General features: G+C 42.1%; 1 protein-coding gene across 4 annotated transcripts in view; it reads left to right on the top strand.

Moving 5' to 3' along the window:
• Positions 1-14,933, top strand: part of RAD51AP1 (RAD51 associated protein 1) — a 29,711-nt gene extending 14,778 nt beyond the window's left edge. Inside the window, exons 7-10 of one of the 4 annotated variants that reach the window (XR_010932199.1) lie at positions 3,904-4,059; positions 6,996-7,145; positions 8,137-8,277; positions 9,274-9,414. Coding sequence is in view for 3 of the 4 variants with exons in the window: in XM_067695459.1 (XP_067551560.1) it covers positions 3,904-4,059; positions 6,996-7,145; positions 9,274-9,404 (437 nt within the window). In the remaining variant the exon portion in view is untranslated. Of the gene's footprint in view, positions 1-3,903; positions 4,060-6,995; positions 7,146-8,136; positions 8,278-9,273; positions 10,910-14,449 lie in introns of those variants that run through there. The other 3 variants (XM_067695460.1, XM_067695459.1, XM_067695461.1) reach the window with 3 other exon arrangements.
• Positions 14,934-23,564: the final 8,631 nt, after the last annotated feature.

A 23,564-nucleotide genomic window follows, 5' to 3' on the forward strand; every position in this document is an offset into this window, starting at 1 on the left:
CAATGAGTAGCGTTTAGGGGTGAAATAGCACTTCTGACTGATAGAAGGGCATAAACAAGAGAACAGGCAAGTGCACATACAAGAGCTCAGTGGCGCTGGAGGTTCCTCAAAAAACTAAAACTAGGACCACCTCAGGATCCAGCAGTTCCACTCCTGAGTATTTATCCAAAGAAAACAAAAGCACTAATTAGAAAAGATATCTGCACCCGCATGGGCACTGCAGCATTATTCACAATAGCCAAGATGAGACAGGAACCTAAGTGCCCGTCAGTAGATGAAGGGATAAAGAGGATGTGGTATATGCGTGTGTCCACACACACACACAGTGACTATTACTCAGCCATAGAAAACATGCCATTTGCAGCAACATGGGTGGACCTAGAGGGCATTGTGCTAAGTGAAATAAGTCAGAGAAAGACAAAAACTATATGATTTCACTTATATGTGGAATCTAAAAAACAAAACAAATGATCAGACAACAAAAGAGAAACAGAGAACAAACAGGTGGTTGCCTGAGGGGAGGAGGGTGAGGGGAGGAAAGAAATAGTTGAGGGAGATTAAGAGGGACAGACATCCAGTTGCAAATTAAATGAGTCATGGAACGTACAGTGTGGGGAATATACTCAACAATTCTGTAATATCTTTGTGTAGTGACAGATGGTAACGAGCTTATCGTGGTGATCATTTTGAAATGTATAGAAATAGCGAATCACTGTGTTGTGTACCAGGAGCTAGCACAGTGTTTTAGGTCAGCTATACTTCACAAACAAACAAATTCATGGAAAAAGAGATCAGGTTTGTGGTTACCAGAGGCAGGTGTTGGGGGAGGGGGAATGAGATGGAGGCAGTCAGTAAGTACACACGTGCAGCTATAAGATAAATAAGCACTAGGGATATAACGTACAACAGGATGAAGATGATGAGCACAGCTGTGTGTTACATATGAAAGTTAAGAGAGTAAATCCTAAGAGTTCTCATCACAAGAAAAACAATTTTTTCGATTTCTTTAATCTTGTGTCTGTGAGATGATGGAGGTTCACCAAACTTCTTGTGATAGTCACTTCACGATGTGCATAAGTCAAATCGTTATGTTATACACCTTAAACTTACACAGTGCTGCATGTCAGTTATATCTCAGTAAAGCTGGAAGAAACGAGAAAAAGACATAGAAACACACACACACAGAGTTCAGTGAGGTTTGCAGGGAAGGGAGAATGTGGTGGAGGTTGGAGAGGCCGCCTGGCGCCAGATCGTGAAGGGTCTCCAGCCTGCTTTACCTTAAATGGAAGGACAGACATGTTCCCCGATACACTCAGTGTACTTCAGGGAGCAATACTACCAGTTTATTTCCATCTGCCCTGAGCCAGGAATGACTCACTCTGCCATCCCCTCAGAGCTGGTTGTTTATCATACTTGAATGTGCTGCTGGATTCATTTCAGACAACCTGAGTTATCTGGGACAGGGTCCCTTCTTTAAGTGACATTTCAGAGTTTTCCTCCTGCACTGGCTCACCCTAGATGAGAAGAGAAAGGAACTTCTGTGACCTTCAGTGGGGAAAGAAAAGTGAAAGTGGAGAGAATCAAGGCTTTTCTTAAGGACATCTAAAGATACCCCAAATCTATAACCTGAGTGTCTGGGCCTTCCAGATTTCCCAGTATGAGATGCTAATGACTTGGGATTCTGGGAGCTCCATTTCCCCACCTCCAGTTTATTTAAATAGCATGATAGCCCGCTCCTACAGTTACCCTCTCAAGCCAAGAAAAGAACACATGAGATACCGTAACTGTTGGGGTTATAGGAAACTGTATCCTCCTAGATTCTATAGTCTGAAATTTTGGAGAAACTTCTCCACTGCTTGCCCTCCCTGAACCTAGATCCTCTTGGGAATCCAGAAATAATTATTTGATTTTGCAAGGTACTATATATAGCGGCCTTCATGTGATCTGCTGGCCTTATATGGTGAATTCTGTATAACACGGTAACTATTATGTGAATACATGGGTTGATTATCTGTTTTTAAAATTTTATTTGTGTGGGAAGAATGATAGAATAAGGACATCACAATTTGAAGATTGTAGTGACATTGTTGATTTAGACAAAGATCATCAATAGAAGGCTGACGAGGATCATTACAATGGAGAATTCAGGCCGGCGTCAGCTGAACCAACCAGGAGTGGGGCAGCCATACATTCTGTGCTTTCTGATATGACTGACATAATATGGAGGACAGAGCATCACCTATGATGTGTATTCTTGCCCCCAAAAGTAATAATAATAATAATGTGAGCTTGATTCTCATTGAACCTTGAGAAAATTCCAGCTCACAGGAAACGCAGGAGTAAGTGAAATGACACCATGAGGAAGAAAACAGACCAATCCAGAATGTAGGACATTCCATAGGACAACTGACCTGGTTGCTTCAACATGTCAAAGGCATGGGGGAAAAAGGGATGGGATAGTGCCCTATATTAAAAGTGATTAATATGGGCTGGATAGAAGATGATTCCAAGAAACTATTGTTGATATCGTTAGATATGATAATGACGTGTTTTTTATAAGTCCGTGTTTTTTAGAGATGCATTCTGAAGTATGTAGAAATGTAATAATGCAGTACCTTGGGTTTATTTTTATATGCTCTGAGAAGGAAAGGGAAGAGAAGGTAGATAGATGAAACAAATGTTGCAAAATATTGATGATTATCTACTGTAGAGTATGTTTGAAATTTTTCATATATATTTTTTTTTACATAAAATATATTATTCCATATAGATAGTTAGGTAGATATTATATATGGTGGATATGACAGTGGTTATCTCTGAGTGAGGAGATTTGGGCGTGGGCTTTCTTCTTCCTTAATACTTTTTTGGTATGGTCGGCATTTTCTACAGTAAGCATGTACTGCATTTCTAATAATGTATAAAAAAGTGTACAAAGGTTTTTTATGAATATAGGGCTAATCCTTATTTACACTTAATTTTCAGAGTTTAGTATTTATAGGACATGATTTTCTGATCCTCTCTTCCCCCGAAAAATAGAAGAATCATTGCTTAACTCTCGAGTATTCTCTATGCTTTTTTCCAGAAGCTGTAGCTACTTAACACATTCCATCACTGGCTTGTATCATCCCATGCAGAATAGAAAGGAGTGTGTGGGAAATCAGAGGTGTGTCCCAGGTGAAATCATACACAGGATTGTCAGTTAAGATGGGTATGGTACGGTCAGTCTCTTCTCAATTCCCAGTGGGTTTCTGTTCTGGCATGTTGAAGTTGGTGTGATTAAGGAAAGGCATACGGTTATTATTACCATCAAGCGTATCGTTTTGGAAGAGCAGCTAATGTTATACCCAACCATTCTTCTCAAAAGTTGCTGAGTTAAACTGGTGAAATCAGAAGTAAGGATTACTGATGGGAAATTAATGATAATAGCAATAGCAAGCAATGCTCTTCTGTTCTCTATATGCCAGATGTTATTCTTTACCTATATTAACTCACTTAATCTGCACAACAACCCTGTGATGCAGGTTTTAGGGTTCTCCCTATTTTATACATAGGAAACTGTGAAGTTAGGGACCTGTCTCAGGTCACACGACATGTCAGTGGAGGGGCCAGGATCCAGACCCAGGCACCATGCATTGTTTTGCCCCTGGAAACAGCATAGCACAAAGGGGCACAAGAATCTGGTGCAGAAGATGAAGTCGAGGCACTAGAAGCCTCACCATTTTTTTTTTTTTTTTTTTTGCCACGCCGAGCACCATACGGGATCTTAGATCTTAGTTCCCCGGCCAGGGATTGAACCCCCTGCAGTGGAAGCGTGGAGTCCTAACCACTGGACCGCCAGGGAAGTCCTAGAAGCCTCACTTTTTAGAACTTTTTAGAGATGAGGTATGTAATCTTCTGTTTCAGGTGAGGATTCTGAGGACGGTTCTGATTTTAGTGAGAGTGAAGATGATGAAAGTTTCACTGTGAGAAAAAGTAAAGTTAAAGAAATTAAAAAGAAAGAAGTGAAAGGGAAATCTCCAGTTGAAAAGAAAGAGAAGAGATCCAAACGGCATGATGTGGGTAAGAGCAGCCCCCATACGCCACTTCATGTGTGCTCGCTTACTCACCGTGCTTCTCTCACCTCTGCCTTTAGTCTCCTTAACCTTTCGCCAGCGTTCGTTTCTTGTTAAGATGCGTGGAAGAGAGCAGGCTGGGGTGGGGAAGGCAGAAGGGCAGATAGGGGCACTGACCCCCCCCAACCCTTCCACCACGGACTGTTTGTCCCCCTTCATGCTGGGCCTCCCTTGAGTGGCTCCTGTCACCTGCATTTCACAGCGACGGAACTGAGGCTCCGAGAGGTTAGACCGTTTGTTGGAATTCTTGTAGCTCGTAAGCGAGGGGCTAGGATTTGCACCAGGCTTGTCCATTCAGAGCGTAAATCTGTCCATTAGACCACATTTTCTCCACACGATTAAGCGGGGAAGTTGGTGTGATTCTCATTTTCTGCTGTTGCACATGACTCGGTCTTTGAGTTGAGAACACTTTTGTCATGTGTTTAGGGCCCTGTGGTTTCTTCAGAATGAATTCAGTTAGGAGAAACCAGTCTTACAATAAAGCTTTTGGAATTTGTGAAGACTTGAATGTGGAATATTTGTTTCTTGTGTAAAAGAAGTTAGGATAGTTTTGAGTTCATAATATACATTAGATTATTGTAAAATACAACTTCCATTAACCTGCTTTGTTTTACTTATTGATAGATATTTTTATGTCTTGGTTGTTTAATATATGTACTGTTTGAAACTAAACTTCCATTATTCAGACCCGATTCGTTAAGGGTGGGCGTTGCTCTCACCTTAAATAGCGTGGTGCTGAGTACTTACCTAAGAAATGAGAACTAAGTACTGATTGAGTCGTATTCCTCCCACCACTGTATTCTCAATTAGCCAGGTTTTAATTGGTGTTTTTTTGCAATTGGCAAATTCATCTGGTTTCCAGAAATTAGATTTTAAATGTAGGGGTTTTTAGAGATAAAGCTGTGTATTAGTTTCCAATTGCTGCTGTAAAAATTTATCACAAATTTAGTGGCTTAAATCAACACAAATTTATTACTTTACTGTTCTTCAGGTCATAGGTTCAAAATTTTCCTCACTCAGCTAAAATCAAGCTGCTGGCAGAGCTGTGTTCCTCTGTGGAAGTTCAAGGGGAGAAGAACCCCCTTTCCTGCCTTTTCTAGCTTCTAGAGGCCGCCTGCTCTCTGACGGGTGGTCCACTTCTCCCTTCAGAGCCATCACATAACTCTCTCATTCTCCTACTTCTCACTTGCACTTATAAGCACCCTTGTGAGTACACTGGGGCCATCGGATAATTCAGGATAATCTCCCCATCTCCAGATCCTTAATTTAGTCACACCTGCTAAGTCCCTTTGCTGTGTAAGGTAACATGTGCACACATTCTGGGAATTAGGAGACAGGTCTCTTTAAGGGACCGCCTACCACAAACTGATATGAAAAAGTCATTGACAACAGGAAAAAAACCTAACATGAATATATTTCATATTTTCTTCAGGTGTTTGTTTATGCTTGCTCACCAAAACATTCTAAAAACTAACGATAAAATTTCAGCTTCCAGGTTGGAGTTTGCCACTTAAAGTCTTCCATATACCCTGGAGCAAGTTGCTTCCCGAGAAAATTTCCTATGTAATATTAGAAGTAAAGTTTAACAGCTAAATAAGGAGATTAAGAATTTGGAAAGATGGATTATATTTCTAGTCCCACTAATAATGTACTGATAACCTCTAAGCGTCTCTGACCTGGCAGGTGTTGTAATTTTTCCCTGAATAGAGAAAATTGCAAGAGCTATGGTGTCCAATATGGTAGCCACTAGCCAAAGTAGCTCTATCATATTTAAATTAATTAAAATTAGATAAAATTTAAAAGTCAGTTCCTTGGTTTTGCTAACCACATTTCAAGTGCTTACTAACTGTATGTGGCTTGTGGCTACCGTATTGGACAGCACGAAATAAAGAACGTTCCCATCACGGCACAAAAGTCTGTGGGATGGGGCTGACCTAGAGAATGTAGATGTTAACGTTAAGAAGAGTGTATAGTGAAAATGTTCATATGCACATGCACGTAGATGCCACTTAGGTATCTCGAAGCAAACATTATCTGAAAGTGAATTTGTATTCTGCTTCTCCTCCCTCCATCAAAAACAAACCAACAAAAAACCCAAACCCACTCCCATTCTGTGTTCATTCTCTGGGTAAATGGCGGCATCAGATGGTGTGTTCCTGACAGGAACTTGCCAATCATGATGATTCCCTCATCTCCAGCACGCCTCCCCCTTCTGATTACTAAAAGCCGTCCACTCTGCTGTTTTCCCTCCTTTCTCCCCCTTAGTCCAGGCCCGGATCCCCTCTCGCCTGGGTTACCGTAGAGCCGTCTAGGCGGTCTGCTTTTACACCGCCCTCGGCAAGATGCTTCTGGATGTAGGTTCCCTGCCCCGTGACCACCTCTAGAGTCTGTCATCTCTCTCGCCACGTTGCACTGTACGCGTCTCTGTACGTTTCTGCCCTTTCTACTAGAGTCTAATGATTGGACCGTAAATTCCTAGAGCCTAATAAAATGTCTCACTGACATATTCCGATGAGACACTATTGTGTGATGATTACAAGTGTGGACTCTGGACTCAGACACTTACTAGCTCTCATACTACAGGCAGATTGTTTAACCTCTCTGTTTCCTTAACTGACAGTATGGATAGTCAGTTCTGTATCGGAGTTGCTCTACGGGTTAGAGGTAATGTATATGATATGCTTACCATACTTCCTAGCATGTAATGCTCATAAAAGATGGCTATTCTTAGACTCTCAATAAATGTTGATGAATGAGTTTTTCAAATTTATGATTCCGCTTCTTTAATTCTTATAAGCTTATGTAACTTGACAATTTTCACACATACATGCTAGACTTTATCTTCCTCTGTGACCCCTTTTTTATGTATATTTTTCAAATAAGTGACTTCAGTAGATTCTGCTCCTGCTGCTGTCAAGTCAGAATCTTGGCCCTCACCGAAAAAGGTTTCTCCTTCTTCAGAGGCTACTAGGAAGCCGTTACAAATACGAAGTCCTCCAGCTGAAAGCAAGAGACCTAAGTGGGTCCCACCAGGTACGGTATATTTATTTACTGCTCAAGGGCAGGGGCTTGGAAAATTACCACGAGTAGATTTGTTTTTTCTTAGTTGTAAATGTTACATATGAGCACTTGCTCATATTATTTTTTTTAATTTATTTTTATTTTATTTAAAAAATTTTTTTTGGCTATGTTGGGTCTTTGTTGCTGCGCACGGGCTTTCTCTAGTTGCGGCGAGCGGGGGCTACTCTTCGTTGCGGTGCGCAGGCTTCTCATTGTGGTGGCTTCTCTTGTTGCAGAGTGTGGGCTCTAGGCACGTGGGCTTCAGTAGTTGCAGCATGTGGGCTCAGTAGCTGTGGCTCGCAGGTTCTAGAGCGCAGGCTCAGTAGTTGTGGCACACGGGCTTAGCCGCTCTGCGGCATGTGGAATCTTCCCAGACCAGGGCTCGAACCCGTGTCTCCTGCATTGGCAGGCGGATTCTAAACCACTGTGCCACCAGGAAAGTCCCAGAAGATTAGTTATTGAAATAATGAAGCTCTGTCAGTTCAAGGATAATCCTTAGTGTATTTCTTATGAGAATAATTAGTGATTCCACAACAAAAGAATTTTAAAAGTATTGATATAATGACTGTAGAAATTTGAAGGTAGCATAAGCAAAAAGATAAAAAAGAAATAATGGATTGATGGGTAAAGAGTCACGTCATAAAACACGAAGTGCTTATTAATTCATTGTGGGGAAGGGCCGGGCAGGTGACAGAGGTGAGGGAATTGGGCCTGGGGAGGAAGCATGAGTGAGTGGGCGTTGCTGCCCTCGAGAGCGCGAGCCCTCTGCAAGGAAGCCGCCGTTCCTTTGCTCCACCTGGCTGTTAACATGCAGGATTATGGACCTCGGATTTCCACGTCTGAGTTTTCCAAGAGAAGCCAGAAGTACAGATTTTAGTGTGAAATCTCCTAGTTCTTAAAAGTAGACTTTTTAAAACACCATGTGGACCACACAGTGTATCTGAGAGCAGAATTTGACCCTCAGGTTGCCAGCTAGCCTCCTGTCTTATATGAATGTGAGAAGACCAGCAAGATTCCAATGGGAAAATGAGCCAAGGACATAACATACCACTGACCCCAAGAAGTACAACTAGAAACCAATATGAAAAGAATTGCAGCCTCGCTGGTAATCACGGAAATGTAAATTAAAATAATAAAATACTGTTTTATACCTCTCAAACTAGAAAATAATAAAGCTGTATCAATCAGTGCACTCTGGGTTGTGGGGTAGCAGGTATAATTATTTACTATAAATTTATAATCCCTTTACAAGACAGCTTGACAGGAGCCATAAAAATAAATCGACCTTTTGACTTAGGAACTAATCTTGGGAATTCATCCTTAAAAAGAATTCAAAAGAAGGAAGAGTAGTAAGTGGTCAGTACTAAGTGATTTCTTTATAGCCATTTATAGAAAAGTGGTGAAAAACTAGAAACAACCCAGAAGTTTGTTGTAGGAATTTGCCCAATATGTGGCACGTATGTGCAACTAAGCATGATAAATCAGATGGCTGGAAACATGGGAATGCTCATAAAACCTTTGTATGGAAAAAGTACACACACACTTGTACTTTTTACGGCTAAAATCATGACCAGCTACGAACATACATGTGGATAAATTCTGAAATTTAATACTTGTTGGAAATGATTGCTGTATTAGAGTGGTAGCATAAATGAAAGTAGTATAAATAAAGAAACATGGTATTGGTCATATTTAAACTTATGTGATATTTGAAAAAATAGATTCTGGAAGGAGTACTTGTAAAAGTTGCAGAATTTTGTAAAAATGCGTTAGATTTTGCTACTGCTTTAGAAATTATAATTCCATTCATTTTTTTATGTCTTTACAATCAGTGTTCTTTGCTCCCAACTTTCCTATTTAGCTTTCACATTTAAAGTTTCGGTGTCATTACCTTGGCCTCTGAGGATGTTTGAAAATACGCAATGCTACATATTTTCTGCTCTTTAGTACTTCCCATTCTCTTGATCTAATATGTAACTTGATAGAACCTGCATAGCAGAATAACGCTTAACTCCTTTTTTTGGCCTCTTCTGTTTTATAAACTGACCTTTGTTACGAGATTTCTGACGTTCTCAGCACCAGGTGATCTGTCTTTTTGCAGCGGTGTCTGGAAGCAGCAGCCGTAGCCCACTGGCCAGAGTGTCTGTGAAGTCTCCAACTCAGAGTCTCCGCCTTGGCTTGTCCCGATTAGCACGAGTTAAACCTTTGCATCCAAATGCTGCTAGTAGCTGAGTGTAGTGGCAAGAAAATGTTTGATCGAGAAGATCTCACTTTTATAAGCATGTATATATTTGTGTTTATATTTGAGGAGGGTATTGTAACATAAATGAATCCTTTAAAGTTGTATAAATGATCTCTACCTGTTTTGTGATTGTTCTCTGAAAAGCTATCTGAGACTTCAGTAAGAGGTTTGTTTATAAGAATTATCTTGGAATGTCATCCCCTTCTGAAGAGCATATTCTCTTTCCCTTATATGTATATAATAAGTCACTGTCATTACGTGGCTGTCAGTTTGACATGGAGGATGTCCCCGTTACATGTTGTTCTTTCCTAGTAACATGCCCGATGCTTCTTTCTGGCTTTGTCTAGTTTATGGCACCTGAAATTTAACTGTGCACAGTTTATCTGGCAAAAGGAAAATTCCCATTTCTCCCAGGAGACATTTCTGAATTATAAGTTACTTAACCTGCATTGTCAGTTTTGTTGCAATGATGTTTCATATTTTAGCCAAATGTTTTTATATTGAGAATTCAGAATAATTTTCCATATTAAAACAGTTGATCGGCTTCCCTGGTGGCGCAGTGGTTGAGAGTCCGCCTGCCGATGCAGGGGACACGGGTTCGTGCCCCAGTCTGGGAGGATCCCACATGCCGCGGAGCGGCTGGACCCGTGAGCCATGGCCACTGAGCCTGCGCGTCCGGAGCCTGTGCTCCGCAGCGGGAGAGGCCCCAGCAGCGAGAGGCCCACGTACCGCAAAAGAAAAAAAAAAACAAAAAAACCCAAAACAGTTGCTATACTATAGCGTATGTCTCCTACTTCGAAGTAGATGGTTAGATAGCAAATAGAATTTTGTGACATTTTATGAAGCCCTCATTGTCAAAACCTTTAATAAAAGTGAAAAAGTTGTGATATGCACTTTTCCTTGATGCTAATGCATCCATCTGTCTCTGTCTACATTTCATGATAAAATGAGTGCTTTGCAAAAAAAGTTAGCCTTTTTGTTGTAAATATAAAGGGAAGAGCTGTTTCTTAAAGTCGTCACTTTTACATTAAGCCCGTGCTCTAGAGGGTGGCTGTCAAGTACTTGTCACCCCTATTGTATTAGATAGTACAGCCCTTTCGGAAGCTTACATCCTAATTCACTGTGAGTAAAAATAGTGATACTTTATGGTGAGAACTTCAACCAAACCAAATTTCAATTTTTAATAAAAATACTTTGAATCATGTTAACCATTAAAAAATACATAATACTTAGCTCAGTTCTTCTTGGTTAATGAAATATCTATGTTAATGTGAAGATAAGTATTTAGAATTGTGATTAAAGTGATGATTTTATGTAGGAATTATGATCCTACTGCTATTATATATATTTTTTCTTATCGAGTATATATTTTCTACTGTCTTACACCCCCTTACCTACCCCGCCCCACCCCTTCTTGGAAACATGTTTCCCAGGGACACGGTATTGAGGTACTCTGTGTGCGGCAGTTTAACAATAAACGTTTATTAAGAGCCTACCCTGTGTTAGTACTAATATCATTAATTAGTCATCTGGACGAGCTTGATGAACCTGTTTTCTCTATGCTATTGATATTAGTACTTTCCACTGAAAATTACCTTAATGTGCGTCAAAACTGGCCTTGCAGAAAGCACTCATGACCTTTCTGTTGCCAAACCCAGGGTGCACTTTCTCACCGTATCTTATAGACCCTATTCATTATACCCCGCTTAGTACATTTTATTTCTGGGCGCGTATGACACCATTCTTTTGTACTTTTCTCCCTGCCTCCCTGCCTCTCTTCATTGTTTGTGGCTTGCTAATCTTTTGTGTCACCTACACCCACAGCTCTCACTACCATACCATATTCTGTGAGATTCCATTCTTTTCCCCCCTGGTCCTTTTTTCTTTCAAAGCTTGGGCAACTTCAAGTTCAGTGGTCACCAGTGTGACGGTGACTGCCAAGTCAGGATCTTTAAGCCCAGACCTTGCTCCTGACACAGACCACTTGATCATTTGACGTAAGTCATCGCTGAATCAATAACGTCTCCCCCTCCCCAGGCGTTTTCCCTCCTATATTTTGTTAGTAAATAGCATCACCGTCAGTCAGCTGAGGTGCCTCAGGCACTTGCACCCTTCACATCCGTTCAGCAAGCTCTAGTCCATTTCCTGCGTTTCTCAAAACTGCTCTCTCCTTCCACTTGCTGCCTTTACTCTGACTACTAACTGGCGTCCTTGCCTTGACTGGTAACCTACTCGGGCCTACCCATCAAGCCACTCTAGCCAGAGGGAGTTTCCTAAAATAAAATCTGAGCCCGAACACCCCTCTGCTTAAAATCCACACACATACCCCTTAGCCTGTTTAGTTCACAAGCTATTTCGAATCAGGCTGGCCCCTGTCCGCTTCTTCAACCTTGTCGCGTGCTGCCCACGTTCACCTTTGACCCCCCGCCACACCACACTGGGTGCTAGTACCCATGGCTCCAGGTCTTCAGATGGTTCTTATTTGCCTTTTTTCCATTGCTAATTTCTACTTGTCCTTGAAGACTGAAAATCAACTTGGCTCCTTAAAAAAATTTTATTTGAATGTCTGTTTCCTCCATGGACCAGACTGTATATTCCTCCAGGTGATGCTGCTGTCATTCAACTATTTAGTTTTCCTGCTTTTACCATGTTAACAAATTGAAGGATAAAAACCATATGATAATCTCAATAGATGCAGAAAAATCTTTCAACAAAATTCAACACCCATTTATGCTAAACTCTCCAGAAAGGCATAGAGGGAACTTACCTCAATATAATAAAGGCCATATATGACAAACCCACAGCCAACATCGTTCTCAATGGTGGAAAACTGAAACCATTTCCACTAAGATCAGGAACAAGACAAGGCTGCCCATTCTCACCACTATTATTCAACATAGTTTTGGAAGTTTTAGCCAGAGCGATCAGAGATGAAAAAGAAATAAATTCAAATCGGAAAAGAAGGAGTAAAACTGTCACTGTTTGCAGATGACATGATACTATACATAGAGAATCCTAAAGATGCTACCAGAAAACTACTAGAGCTAAACAATAAATTTGGTAAAATAGCAGGACGCAAAATTAATGCACAGAAATCTCTTGCAATCCTATACACTAATGATGAAAAATCTGAAAGAGAAATTAAGGAAACACTCCCATTTACCATTGCAACAAAAAGAATAAAATACCTAGGAATAAACCTACCTAAGGAGACAAAAGGCCTGTATGCAGAAAACTATAAGACACTGATGAAAGAAATTAAAGATGATACAAACAGATGGAGAGATCTACCATGTTCTTGGATTGGAAGAATCAACATTGTGAAAATGACTATACTACCCAAAGCAACCTACAGGTTCAATGCAAGCTCTACCAAACTATCAATGGCATTTTTCACAGAACTAGAACAAAAAATTTCACAATTTGTGTGGAAACACAACGGACCCCGAATAGCCAAAGCAGCCTTGAGAAAGAAAAATGGAGCTGGAAGATTCAGGCTCCTGGACTTCAGACCATACTACAAAGCTACAGTAATCAAGACAGTATGGTACTGGCACAAAAACAGAATTATAGATCAATGGAACAGGATAAAAAGCCCAGAGATAAACCCACGCACACATGGTCACCTTATTTTTGATAAAGGAGGCAAGAATATACAATGGAGAAAAGACAGCCTCTTCAATAAGTGGTGCTGGGAAAACTGGACAGCTACATGTAAAAGAAGGAAATTAGAACACTCCCTAACACCATACACAAAAATAAACTCAAAATGAATTAAAGACCTAAATATAAAGGCCAAACACTATAAAACTCTTAGAGGAAAACATAGGCAGAACACTCTTGACATAAACTACAGCAAGATCCTTTTTGACCCGCCTCCTAGAGAAATGGAAACAAAAATAAACAAATGAGACCTAATGAAACTTAGAAGTTTTTGCACAGCAAAGGAAACCATAAACAAGACAAAAATACAACCCTCAGAATGGGAGAAAATATTTGCAAACGAAGCAACTGACAAATGATTAATCTCCAAAATATACAAGCAGCTCATGCAGCTCAGTATCAAAAACACAAACAACCCAATCCAAAAATGGGCAGAAGACCTAAATAGACATTTCTCTTTCCTTTTGTTTGTTCACTTGTTTTTTAGATTCCACATGTAAGTGAAATCATACTGTATTTGTCTTCCTCTGTCATGTAAATTCATTTAAAAAATCTTTCCTGTATATTCGTACTTTGATTGCAAAGTGCCTCATGTCCATTTTGGAAACAGACAGGGTACAAAGTCATTTTTTTTAAATCACTAAAAATTATTACATCCTTACTGTACCCAAGTCAAACAACAGAGAAGTGACTACAAAATCCCTTGCCCTGCCCCCATCTAGGTAACCAGTTAACAGCATTTGCAAATACCTGTAATGTCCCATTTCCCCAGCCTCAGTTTCCTCCTCTGTAAAATCTAGACTGCCTGCAATACTAAATATCCTCTGTACATCCTCGTCTGCTGAGATCTTGTTGAACTTTTCTTTCTACACTTTATGTAACACAATGCACATAGTGTATGGAATATACATTTTTACATTATGCATTTTGCACGCTTCTTTTTCAACTTTCATACACGTCTTCCCTTGCCAAATCGCAATACTTCAGAGAGCGTCTACCCCAGATTAATCAGACAATTGGAAAACTTAGCTTTATATTCGTCTTATGTTTTCTTTTTTGAAAGCTTTCCTGACAAATTTACTTCTCTAGAACAATGCCTACTTTAGAGTTCTCTATCAGTAACGTGAGGCTAAGGACCCCTCATGATAATCAGGTTGCTCTGAGGATGTGATGAGATTAGATGTGGGATGGGACTCATAAGTGCTGACCATTTGTACTTCCTTCTCCCTGCAAAGCCCAGAGAGTGAAAAGAAGTCGGGGGTAGGGGGGGTTCTTAATTAATTATCGTCCACCCCCACCTGGGCAGGTATGTGGAGCCGCGTGCTCTGGAGAGGAGATTTCCACGTGAGGTTTCTCTTTCTTTCCCCTGCAGTCTACACCTACATCCAAAGCCGGTTCTACCGATCCCCAGAGGTGATCCTGGGCCATCCCTACAACATGGCCATTGATATGTGGAGCCTGGGCTGCATCATGGCCGAGCTGTACACGGGCTAGCCCCCTGTTCCCTGGGGAGAACGAGGTGGAGCAGCTAGCCTGCATCATGGAGGTGAGGCGGACCCGGCTGCCTTCCAACCGATGCCCTCGGGAGGGGTAACTTCCGCTCTCAGACTCCAGGCTGCGTCGGACTCGCTCTAGGGCAATGGCCTGCATCTGTTTACGGGACAGGGTTGGATGTTTTGAAATTATGTACACTTTTGAGTCGACATCTAACCTTTTTATCATAAATGTAAGTAACTGCAAAGGATGTAACTTCCAGCATATTGTGAATAGTGACATTTAAAATAAAACTGTTATACCGATCTTTCAAATATATTCCAAAGAATCTAAAAACCAGGCTGACATGACACCCATTGAAATCTGTGCACTGTTCAGTTGTTACTTACCATCTTAACTTTCTGGGAAGAATATCATGCCATGAAAAGGCTTTACCAAGACTCTCACATGGTTATTCATTATACCTGCTCTTCTTTTGCCTAAAGGCATCTTGTTACGCCAAATTAGATGACATGGGAGAAAATAATCCTAAAAATTGGAAATTTCACATTTTAGGATTTCCCCAGGGAACAAAGATATTTTGACTCTGAACAAAGATGTATCTAATTCCTCTCTCTCTCAACCTATCTATCCATTCATCCCAAATCCCCATTTTCTAGATTGTCTTAAAGTTAAAGGTTGGTTGGGGAGACACATACATCCTTGGGAATTAATGTAGAGATTCATCTTATGGTTGAAACTGATAATAAAGTATTCCACTAATTTAGTTAACAGTAGCTATAAATGATAGCTATGGTGGGACGAACACTGCCCTGGAGATCAGTAAACCCGGAGGCTAGTCCTCTTTGGCAAGTCACTTCCCTGGTCTGATGTCTGTAAGATGAGGGGACCAGAGTCCATGGCTTCTAAGGTTGATGATGGACGATTCAGTGAAGCATCCCGGAGCCAATCCTCCAATTTTCTCCTCCAATGGAGGGCATGGGATCTGGGTGGAGGTTCCTGCTGCCCCTGAACTGCAGCTTCCTCCTGACCTCAGTCAGCGCGGCTCAGGAACAGGAGGGCAGGGTCGTGAAGGGACAACCTGGGAACCTGGCTGCAAGGACAGGGGCCCAGAGCTGAGGGGGACACCTGTCGTTTCTCTCTTCTGTGTGCACCCCTATAGGTGGCAGTGGGGAAAGGTGACCAAGCAGGTGTTACCCTTGTCTTTTCAGAAGATACTTTGTCATATCGTGGTCTGATGCCCATCTGGTGATTTCCATCTCCTTTTCCTTTCCTCCCTTCCCATGCTCTGAGCTGGGATGTGTCACTCCTTAATTCAGGGGTGGTCCGCAGCTGCACGGGTTTACTTGCTTAGACAGTGTGATCTGCCTGCTATCACGAGTGGCCTGTCTAGTAGGTGCTGATGTCTGTTTAGAATAATGTGGGTGGTGTCAGTGCTCGGGGTACTGAAACTGCCCTGGATCAGGAGTCGAGTCTCAGGCTCTGGACCTGCTCTGCCACTGGCTTGAGGTTATCGCTTCATATCCTGGGTCCTTATCTGTAGAAGACAACGTTTAGCTGAAGTCCCACCCAGTTCTAACAGTCTTGGAATGTGTGACTCCAGAGGAGTGAATCCACTGCTTTGTCCTTGTTGAAGGTGCTGGGCTTGCCACCGACCCACTTCATCCAGACGGCCTCCGGGAGACAGACGTTCTTTGGTGAGTCCCAGGTCTGACTCTCTTTTTCCTGTTGTAGCTGATGAGGTTTCCCAGCCCCGGAAGACACCTTCCATGCCCTACACCCCATATGATGCTCTTCCTCTGGCCACACCCCAAAAGGCAGGCTGCGCTTAGAGGTTTCTTTCAGAAAAGTAAAAAGATGCAGAGCCATGGTACCAGGGGCATGATGGAGATGGGTGGGGCAGTCACTGGGAGCGAGGTCTCGGCAGTGAAAATGCACAGGTGCCGAGAATGACCAGGTTCCTGCTCAGAAGGCCTACCAGCAGATCTTGAAACCCCAAAAGATTAGAACTCTACCCTCTCCTAACAGTTCTCCCCACCTCCCCTGGCAGCTTGCCTGCCCGCTCGCACTATGCACCGTGAAGGAAATCAAAGAGCAGAAGCGTCTTTGCAAGAACAGTGGAAAATTCCATTGCTACAGTTTATCATTAATGGAGGCTTATTCTTTCCTGCTGAAATTCTCCTAATCCCCCAGTCCCTCACTATTCCAGATTCATTGCAACTTTGGTATAAAATGGGTAAGCAAGGGCTGTCAGCTATGGCTTGTCAGTTTTGTATAGGACATCTGCCTAATTGCTGGAATGAAGCTTCATCCACAGTCTCCATGCTGCACCCCCCCATCCCAGTTCCCAGACCCTGGATTTTATGATCCTCTGTCTTTCGAGCCAAGCTGTGCTGTACAGGACGGACCGGGGGATCAATGAAGTCCAACTCGGGCCGGGCTTGTGAGCCACTGTGAACCAGAAGATGAAGCCAGTCCCAGATCTAAAATCCCTTTGCTAAGGGATTCCTGTGTACAAAAAGCCGTAGTGGCCCTAATGTCAGCCAAGTGGAGTGAAGCCAGATGTGAGGAACGAGGGCTCCACAGACGGGCTCCCTGCCATCCGGAACGACATTGTCGTCAGCTTAGTTCACAGGCTCACACTGTCGTTCCCAGCCCTCCTGCCTCTTATTTTCACCCAACGGTGGCCTCAAAACGGGTAGACAAATCACATAATTTCTCTCCACATCTTGTCCCATCAAGAGGAAAGTCAAAAAACACCACCCTGGGGGACCCTCCTGGACAAAAGTGTTTCAGTCATGTTGATGGGCAGTCGGTATATATTGGTTCAGCCACCTGGGGGTTAAAATGTAGTCTGTTTCTGTACCAGTTGGTTAAAAAGCCACAGCCCTGAGCCCACGATCCAGAAACTAAAATTTTAAGGTCTGGCAAGAAAAGGTCCTCCAGGATCCCCCTCCAATGCCAAGACTGTCGTCCACTCGGATTGGTCAGTCCCATACCAGAGCAGAGCATCTGGCCGACTCGCTGGTATAACTTATGCATGGGGCAATGGAACTGGTCTCTTGACCCCAGATGTCCTTTTCCCATCCACCACTTTTAATTCAGCCTTTTGGATTTCAAAGGACTTGGGGAAAGACAAGTAGGAGCATTGGTGTTCCCTCCTGCTAGACAAAGGCAATGTGGGAAGGGTCACATCTCAAGCCTATAACCCTGAACTCAAGAGATTGTACTTGGGGGAATCAAAAGGAAGGGAATATAGGCATTTTGGTAAGAGGGTACCAAAGACAGACACATGTCCATTTCATAGAGTACCCGATTTTTACCATCAGCACTAAGCTTCCGAATGTGATTTTGGTAGCAAAAGCACACATCTTCCCTTCCTGCGTAAGAAAGGACGTTATTGGGAGCTGCATCCTCATCCGTGTTTCCCAAATTTTATTTCATTATAAGAATCATTTGGGTTCTTGGGAAAAATGCTGATTCCTAGGATCCTCCTATGGTATAGTGTGTTTGAGGTGGGACTCAGAAGTCTGTATGTTTTTTACAGCAGCTTATGATGAGGCGAGTTTGGAAACACTATATCCACTTAAGTTCTTGGCTCTCCCTTCCCCAGGTTTGGGCTGCCAACAGGTCCTCAGGCCCCAGCCACTCCTAGTTAATACCCTTAATTAAGAGGAAAGTTGTTTCTTCAAAGGTAGCAAGATATGTAGGTGCTCCAGACAGCAAGAGGAGGTGGGGAGAATAAGGAGATATTGGGGAAGGTCAGAGAGGTAGGAAAAACTTGTGCAAGAAAAGCAATTGCATAAAGATGACTGTAGGAGCTATGTTATTTGTAAGCCCGTGAATCTAATTCTTCTTTGACCAAAGACAATCTAGGATAAGGTGGGAGCCCTGGTGCCACAGTCAAAAAGGAGTTCACAGGACCTATGCCCTATGCAGTACCCCCAGCCCATTTTTTTCTATATAAACACACAGATACCCATGTGTGTATATACGCACATACACACATTCATGGGCTCTTATAGGAATTCAGTAAGAGCAGGTGTTCTGTTGGACGCCCTGCAAATTGTATTGATTGCAAAAGTAATTAGAAGCATCTCATTATGTACCTTCCAGGATGTCCATTGTATGAACCCCGAGTTTTTGTGAGAATTTCATGGAATGTGTCAATTTTGCATGTGTGTTTATACATATCCGCCCTTTTACATGTATATTTACAAGGTGTGAGCATACATGGTCACCTTTCTGAACATGCTCACCACGACCTAGATGTCCAAACGAATGGTCTTGCCTTCAAGGCATTGCACTGTGTTCTCAGGCCACCTTTGGACCTGTCTTCAGGGGTTTCTTTTCAGCAATGACAGAAGATACATTTGGTGAGGGCTTTAATCAGTGGAAATGGCTGAAGAAAATCATTCCAAGCAGTGTCTTAAGCCACCACCAAGTTTGATCATTCCAGCTATGGACAAAATTTTGACACGACTAAAAATAAGAAATGAGGTTAACTTGCTTGTGTGGCTTGTACATGAGCTCTGAAAGTCAATCCTTCTCCTAAAATGACTTTCCTGTTATTCCCCATGGGTGTCCTAAATTCTCACGTTTTGGGGTGAGGAAGGATCAAGGGCATAGAAAAGCCAAGAATGGACAACATGCTTTTTGTTCACAGTGGACCGTTTCTGTCACTTCAGATTTACTTTACTATTATTATTATCATCGTCACTATTATTTTACGTTGGTTAATGTTAAACCATTAAAATCATTTGATTGATTCCAGGAGGAGGAGCTGGTGGCTCAGAGCATGCCGAGTAGTAGGAAGTTATTTGTAAAAGTAAATTGTATTCATTGGATAATGTACATGTGGTTATTTTAAACTAAGACTGCGGGTGTGTTTGTGTGTCAGGGGGCGGGAGAGCTGCAGAGACCACTCCCAGAAGCAGCAAGGTTGAGTGAACAGCTGTGATGTGACCAATGCATATTCACACCTGGAACTAAACACATAATGTTGTATCTCTAAAGATTCCAAAGTTTTTCCTGAAAATATAACCAACAAAAGGGGAAAAAAAAGATACCCGGATTCCAAGGATCTCACCATGGTGCTGAAAACCTACGACACCGGTTTCCTGGACTTTCTGAGAAAGTGTTTGGTGTGAGTTTTGTCAGGGTGTCTTTGCTTCTGGGTTTCCTCTTAAACACTGTACTTTCCCACACGTTTACTGGTGAAAGTCTGGGGCTGGGAGGCAGTCATGGGACATAATAAACACGGACCATAGATCTTTAGGGTCTACGAGATGCTTTCTTATCTCTTGCCTCATCAGACTGCTGTCTCCACTGTCCATCCTGTGTGGTCAGTGGGTCAGACGACCTGATGTTTTGAGACGTGGAGCCTGAGGCTCGAGAGATTAAGTGACTTGCCCTGGATTACACAGCGTGTGGGTCGAGCTTGCTTCCTTCTTGCCCTGACTGCCTGGAAGCAAGGTTGTAGGCAAGTCCTGAGTGTTTTCTGCTTCATGGACTGAAGCCCAGGTCTTCAGAGAGTCTGTTGTATCAATAACTATTTGCATACATGCCCAGTACAAGCTGGTTTCAGACCCCTTCCCACCCATTCCCCTAGGATTTAGAGTCTAAATCCTCTCATATTAGGGAACTAGGGAAAGGGTGATCTATAAACCATTTATTATGTACAGCTTTTTAGAATCTATAGGCATATTTTGAATCTTAGAAAGTAGGCTCTGTACTTCACCTGTCATAGTATTGATAAAAAAAAAAAACCCCAATAGTCCATAAAGCACCTTAGAACTATACCTAGTTTAGAAGGTATTTAGAAAATACTAGCTGTTGTCACCAATTTTAAAGAGGTTATGCAAGTCTGTCCCCACTGAGTGGCAAATAAATTAGCCACGTGATATTAGACAAGTCATTGTCTCTCTGGGCTTCAGTTTCCTTTTCTGTAGAGTGGGGTATTCCTAAGGTCTCTTCCAGCTGTATTAGTCCTATAATTGTTTAGTAGTTTTAGAAGACCATATCTTTATGTTCTCTCATTCCTTCAGTGGGATGAAGTAGTTTTAGCAAAATACTACTCTTCTGGCATTTGTGCATCTGGAGTTTAGGTACTAGCTCAGAAAATAAACCACCAGGGCCTGCCGAAAGTTTTCCCATCTGCGGGGTCATGCTACCCATCTGAAAAATGGAGACAGAGAAGGATCCTGTACCCCATCATGACCCCCACTCCACCCCAGCCTCTTGCTGAGGCGATAGAATGAATGGCCATTAACTCGTAACAGAAACTCAGTACTGAGACAGAGGTGGGTAATCCAGAAACTCAGAGCCAGGAATGAAATTATTCTCCTTTTTAGTGCAGAGGGCTGGTTGCTCACACCTTGTAGGAGGCAGTCATGCTGTCAGGGCCTGTTGTTTTATTACTTCGTATTTGGCTAATTAGCAAGTCTTTGAGAGACTAAAAGTTTTGGGTCAGATTTAATAGGGATAAAGGTAAAGTTCTGTGTCTAGATTTTATAGGCTAACTCTAGGAGTTCGGGAGAGGCGAGGTGTAGCTTAACAGCAGTTCATTGGACAAAGAACTGGGAACTTGAGTTGTTTAGACCTCGATGAGTCTGAAATATTAATGCCATCTCCTCGCAGTTAGTAGCTATTCCCAGCATGATGGACACCAGTTAGACAGCAGCTGAGATTTCCTATCTAGGAAGGAACTGATCATGTCATATGATCAATAATTAGTAGTCATGTAAATGTTTTCAGATAGTTGAAGGGTTGTGACATAAAAGATGGATTAGTTGTCTCATTCTGTATGATGCTAATGGGTAGAATTTAAGACCGGGTCAAAGTTACTAAGCTAAAAGTTCCTGAGAAGTGAATCTTGGCTCAATCAAAATGAACAACTTTTAAAGAATTGGAGTTTTTTAAAACTGGAATAGCTAGTTCTGTGAGTTAGTGCCATGTTACTAAAATTACTCAAGAAAGGCAAGATGATTCCATGGTGGGTCAAGTGTATTTTGTCAAGTGTATCTTGTTACTGCATTAGCAGTTTGGATTATCTCCAAGTCCCCTCATGATCTTAATATTCTAGTGTTCTATAATGTTCTTTGTGATATACTTGGAGGTCCAAATTCCATAGTTTGGGAATCACAATTAAGCATCTCTTCATTTTGATGTTCTTAGTTTACTAAACCCTAAATCCCACTGGTTTCGATTTTCTCTAATATTTCTTGTAACGGAATTTGGGCTGTGAGATATTCCTCGGCTTGTCATACACATTTTCTACAAAGATCATTTCCAACAGTTGCCTCCAGGTACTTTAAAATTATATGTCATGAGCTCTGTTCTATGGTATCTTTGAGTTTTAACATAGCTTAAATGGGTTCTTTAAAAATGAACCATTTTTATATCTTATTTAGGTTCTTTGAAAATATTTCATTATTAAAAAGGGAAATAAAACCCTAACCAATGCTGGGCTTTGTTGGTGTGTAGCTGGGAGCCTTCTCTTCGCGTGACCCCTGACCAGGCCCTCAGGCATGCTTGGATTCATGAGCTGCGGAACCTCAAAGCACAGCCCAGGCTTCAGACCTTGAGGAAAGCCAGTCTCTGTTTCCCTTCTGAGGCCAGGAAGGGCAAGGTTCAAGGGCAACATCACTTGGGCAAACAAGGAACAGTCCCTCAAATAGCCAGTCCTATTTCCATAATCCAGGGGGTCAGCCGTCTCTGGAGGATTGCCTGCCAATTTCTCTGAGCTCAACCTTGGTTAATTATTCTGGCTTCATCACTACTGGCCTGACACTTCGTAATTTGGGGATTTTCCTCTTTCAGGAAACTTGGTTGTGGCTGGGTTCTCCTCTTTTTTTGCCCTCTCATCATTAGGAATTTCTGTGTTTCTCCTATCTCCAATTCCTATTCCCCTCCTTTCCTTTTCTTTCCATGCGTCCTCCTCTGCAAGCCCTATAATTACCTTTTGAATTTTGATCAGATTATGGAATTACGCAAGGATCTTTTATATGCAATATAGCCTCATGGTTATGTACTCGGTCACTGGAGTCAGGCTGCCTGGGATAAAGTCTGGCCCTACCACTTACCAGCTGTGGGCCCTTGGGCAATTTACTTAACCCCTTTGTGCTGCAGTTTCTCCATTTATGAGAATGAGAATAATGCCTATTCTCTCTGGTTGCAGGAAGGATCAAAGGAACCAGTAAGTGTAAAGGGCTTAGAATAATGCCTGGCACACAGAATGTGCTTTACAAATGACTTGTTTTTGTATCATTACAACCAGATGTCCCCCAAATGACTTACAGCCTAATGGACGGTTAGAATGTAATTCATATTTGAACACTTACTTGTTCCTGCTCTCTCCTCTTTGGCAGAGATGATCCTTCAAATAGAGGCTAAAGACAAAATCAACGAAGGCGCCACTAAACAGGGTCAGAACTCAGGTAGTCAGCAGGGCTCTGTCCAGCACACAGCTGAAGTCCAGCTGCCTCATCTAGCAGAAGCTTCCGGAAAGCCTGAGGCAGTTGTTGGGCCAGCGGAGTCCAAGGCCTCCACAGGACAACAAAACAAAAACTGCTTCCCCGAGAACACAAACATTTTACCACCTATTGTGTGACCTGAGAGGGTGTGTCCTGTTCCTTTCCACCAGTGATTTGTATTAGAGACAGCACTTCTATTGTACAGTACTTAAGACTGTTGTTTTTTAATGCATAAGGGTTTAAAAAAAAAACCCTCTATTCACATGGCCTATTGGCATGATTCCTGTGATGAGGGATTGGAAAGGATGTCCTTGCACCCATGCTCCTTCTTTATGCCCTCAATCAAATACAACAATGGGTGCGTGTGTGGGGAGATGGGGTGGGGAGAGGGTTAAGTACTCAGTGTTACAGCATCACTGAGAGGACGCTAAATAATAAAAAAACACTTTTTTCCTCTTGCCCAAGACAGTCAGGATTCTGGTTTGAAAATGACAGAAGCTGAGTTCCAACTAGTTTAAA

Source organism: Pseudorca crassidens, chromosome 11, assembly GCF_039906515.1.
Source record: "Pseudorca crassidens isolate mPseCra1 chromosome 11, mPseCra1.hap1, whole genome shotgun sequence".
Classification (NCBI taxonomy): domain Eukaryota; kingdom Metazoa; phylum Chordata; class Mammalia; order Artiodactyla; family Delphinidae; genus Pseudorca; species Pseudorca crassidens.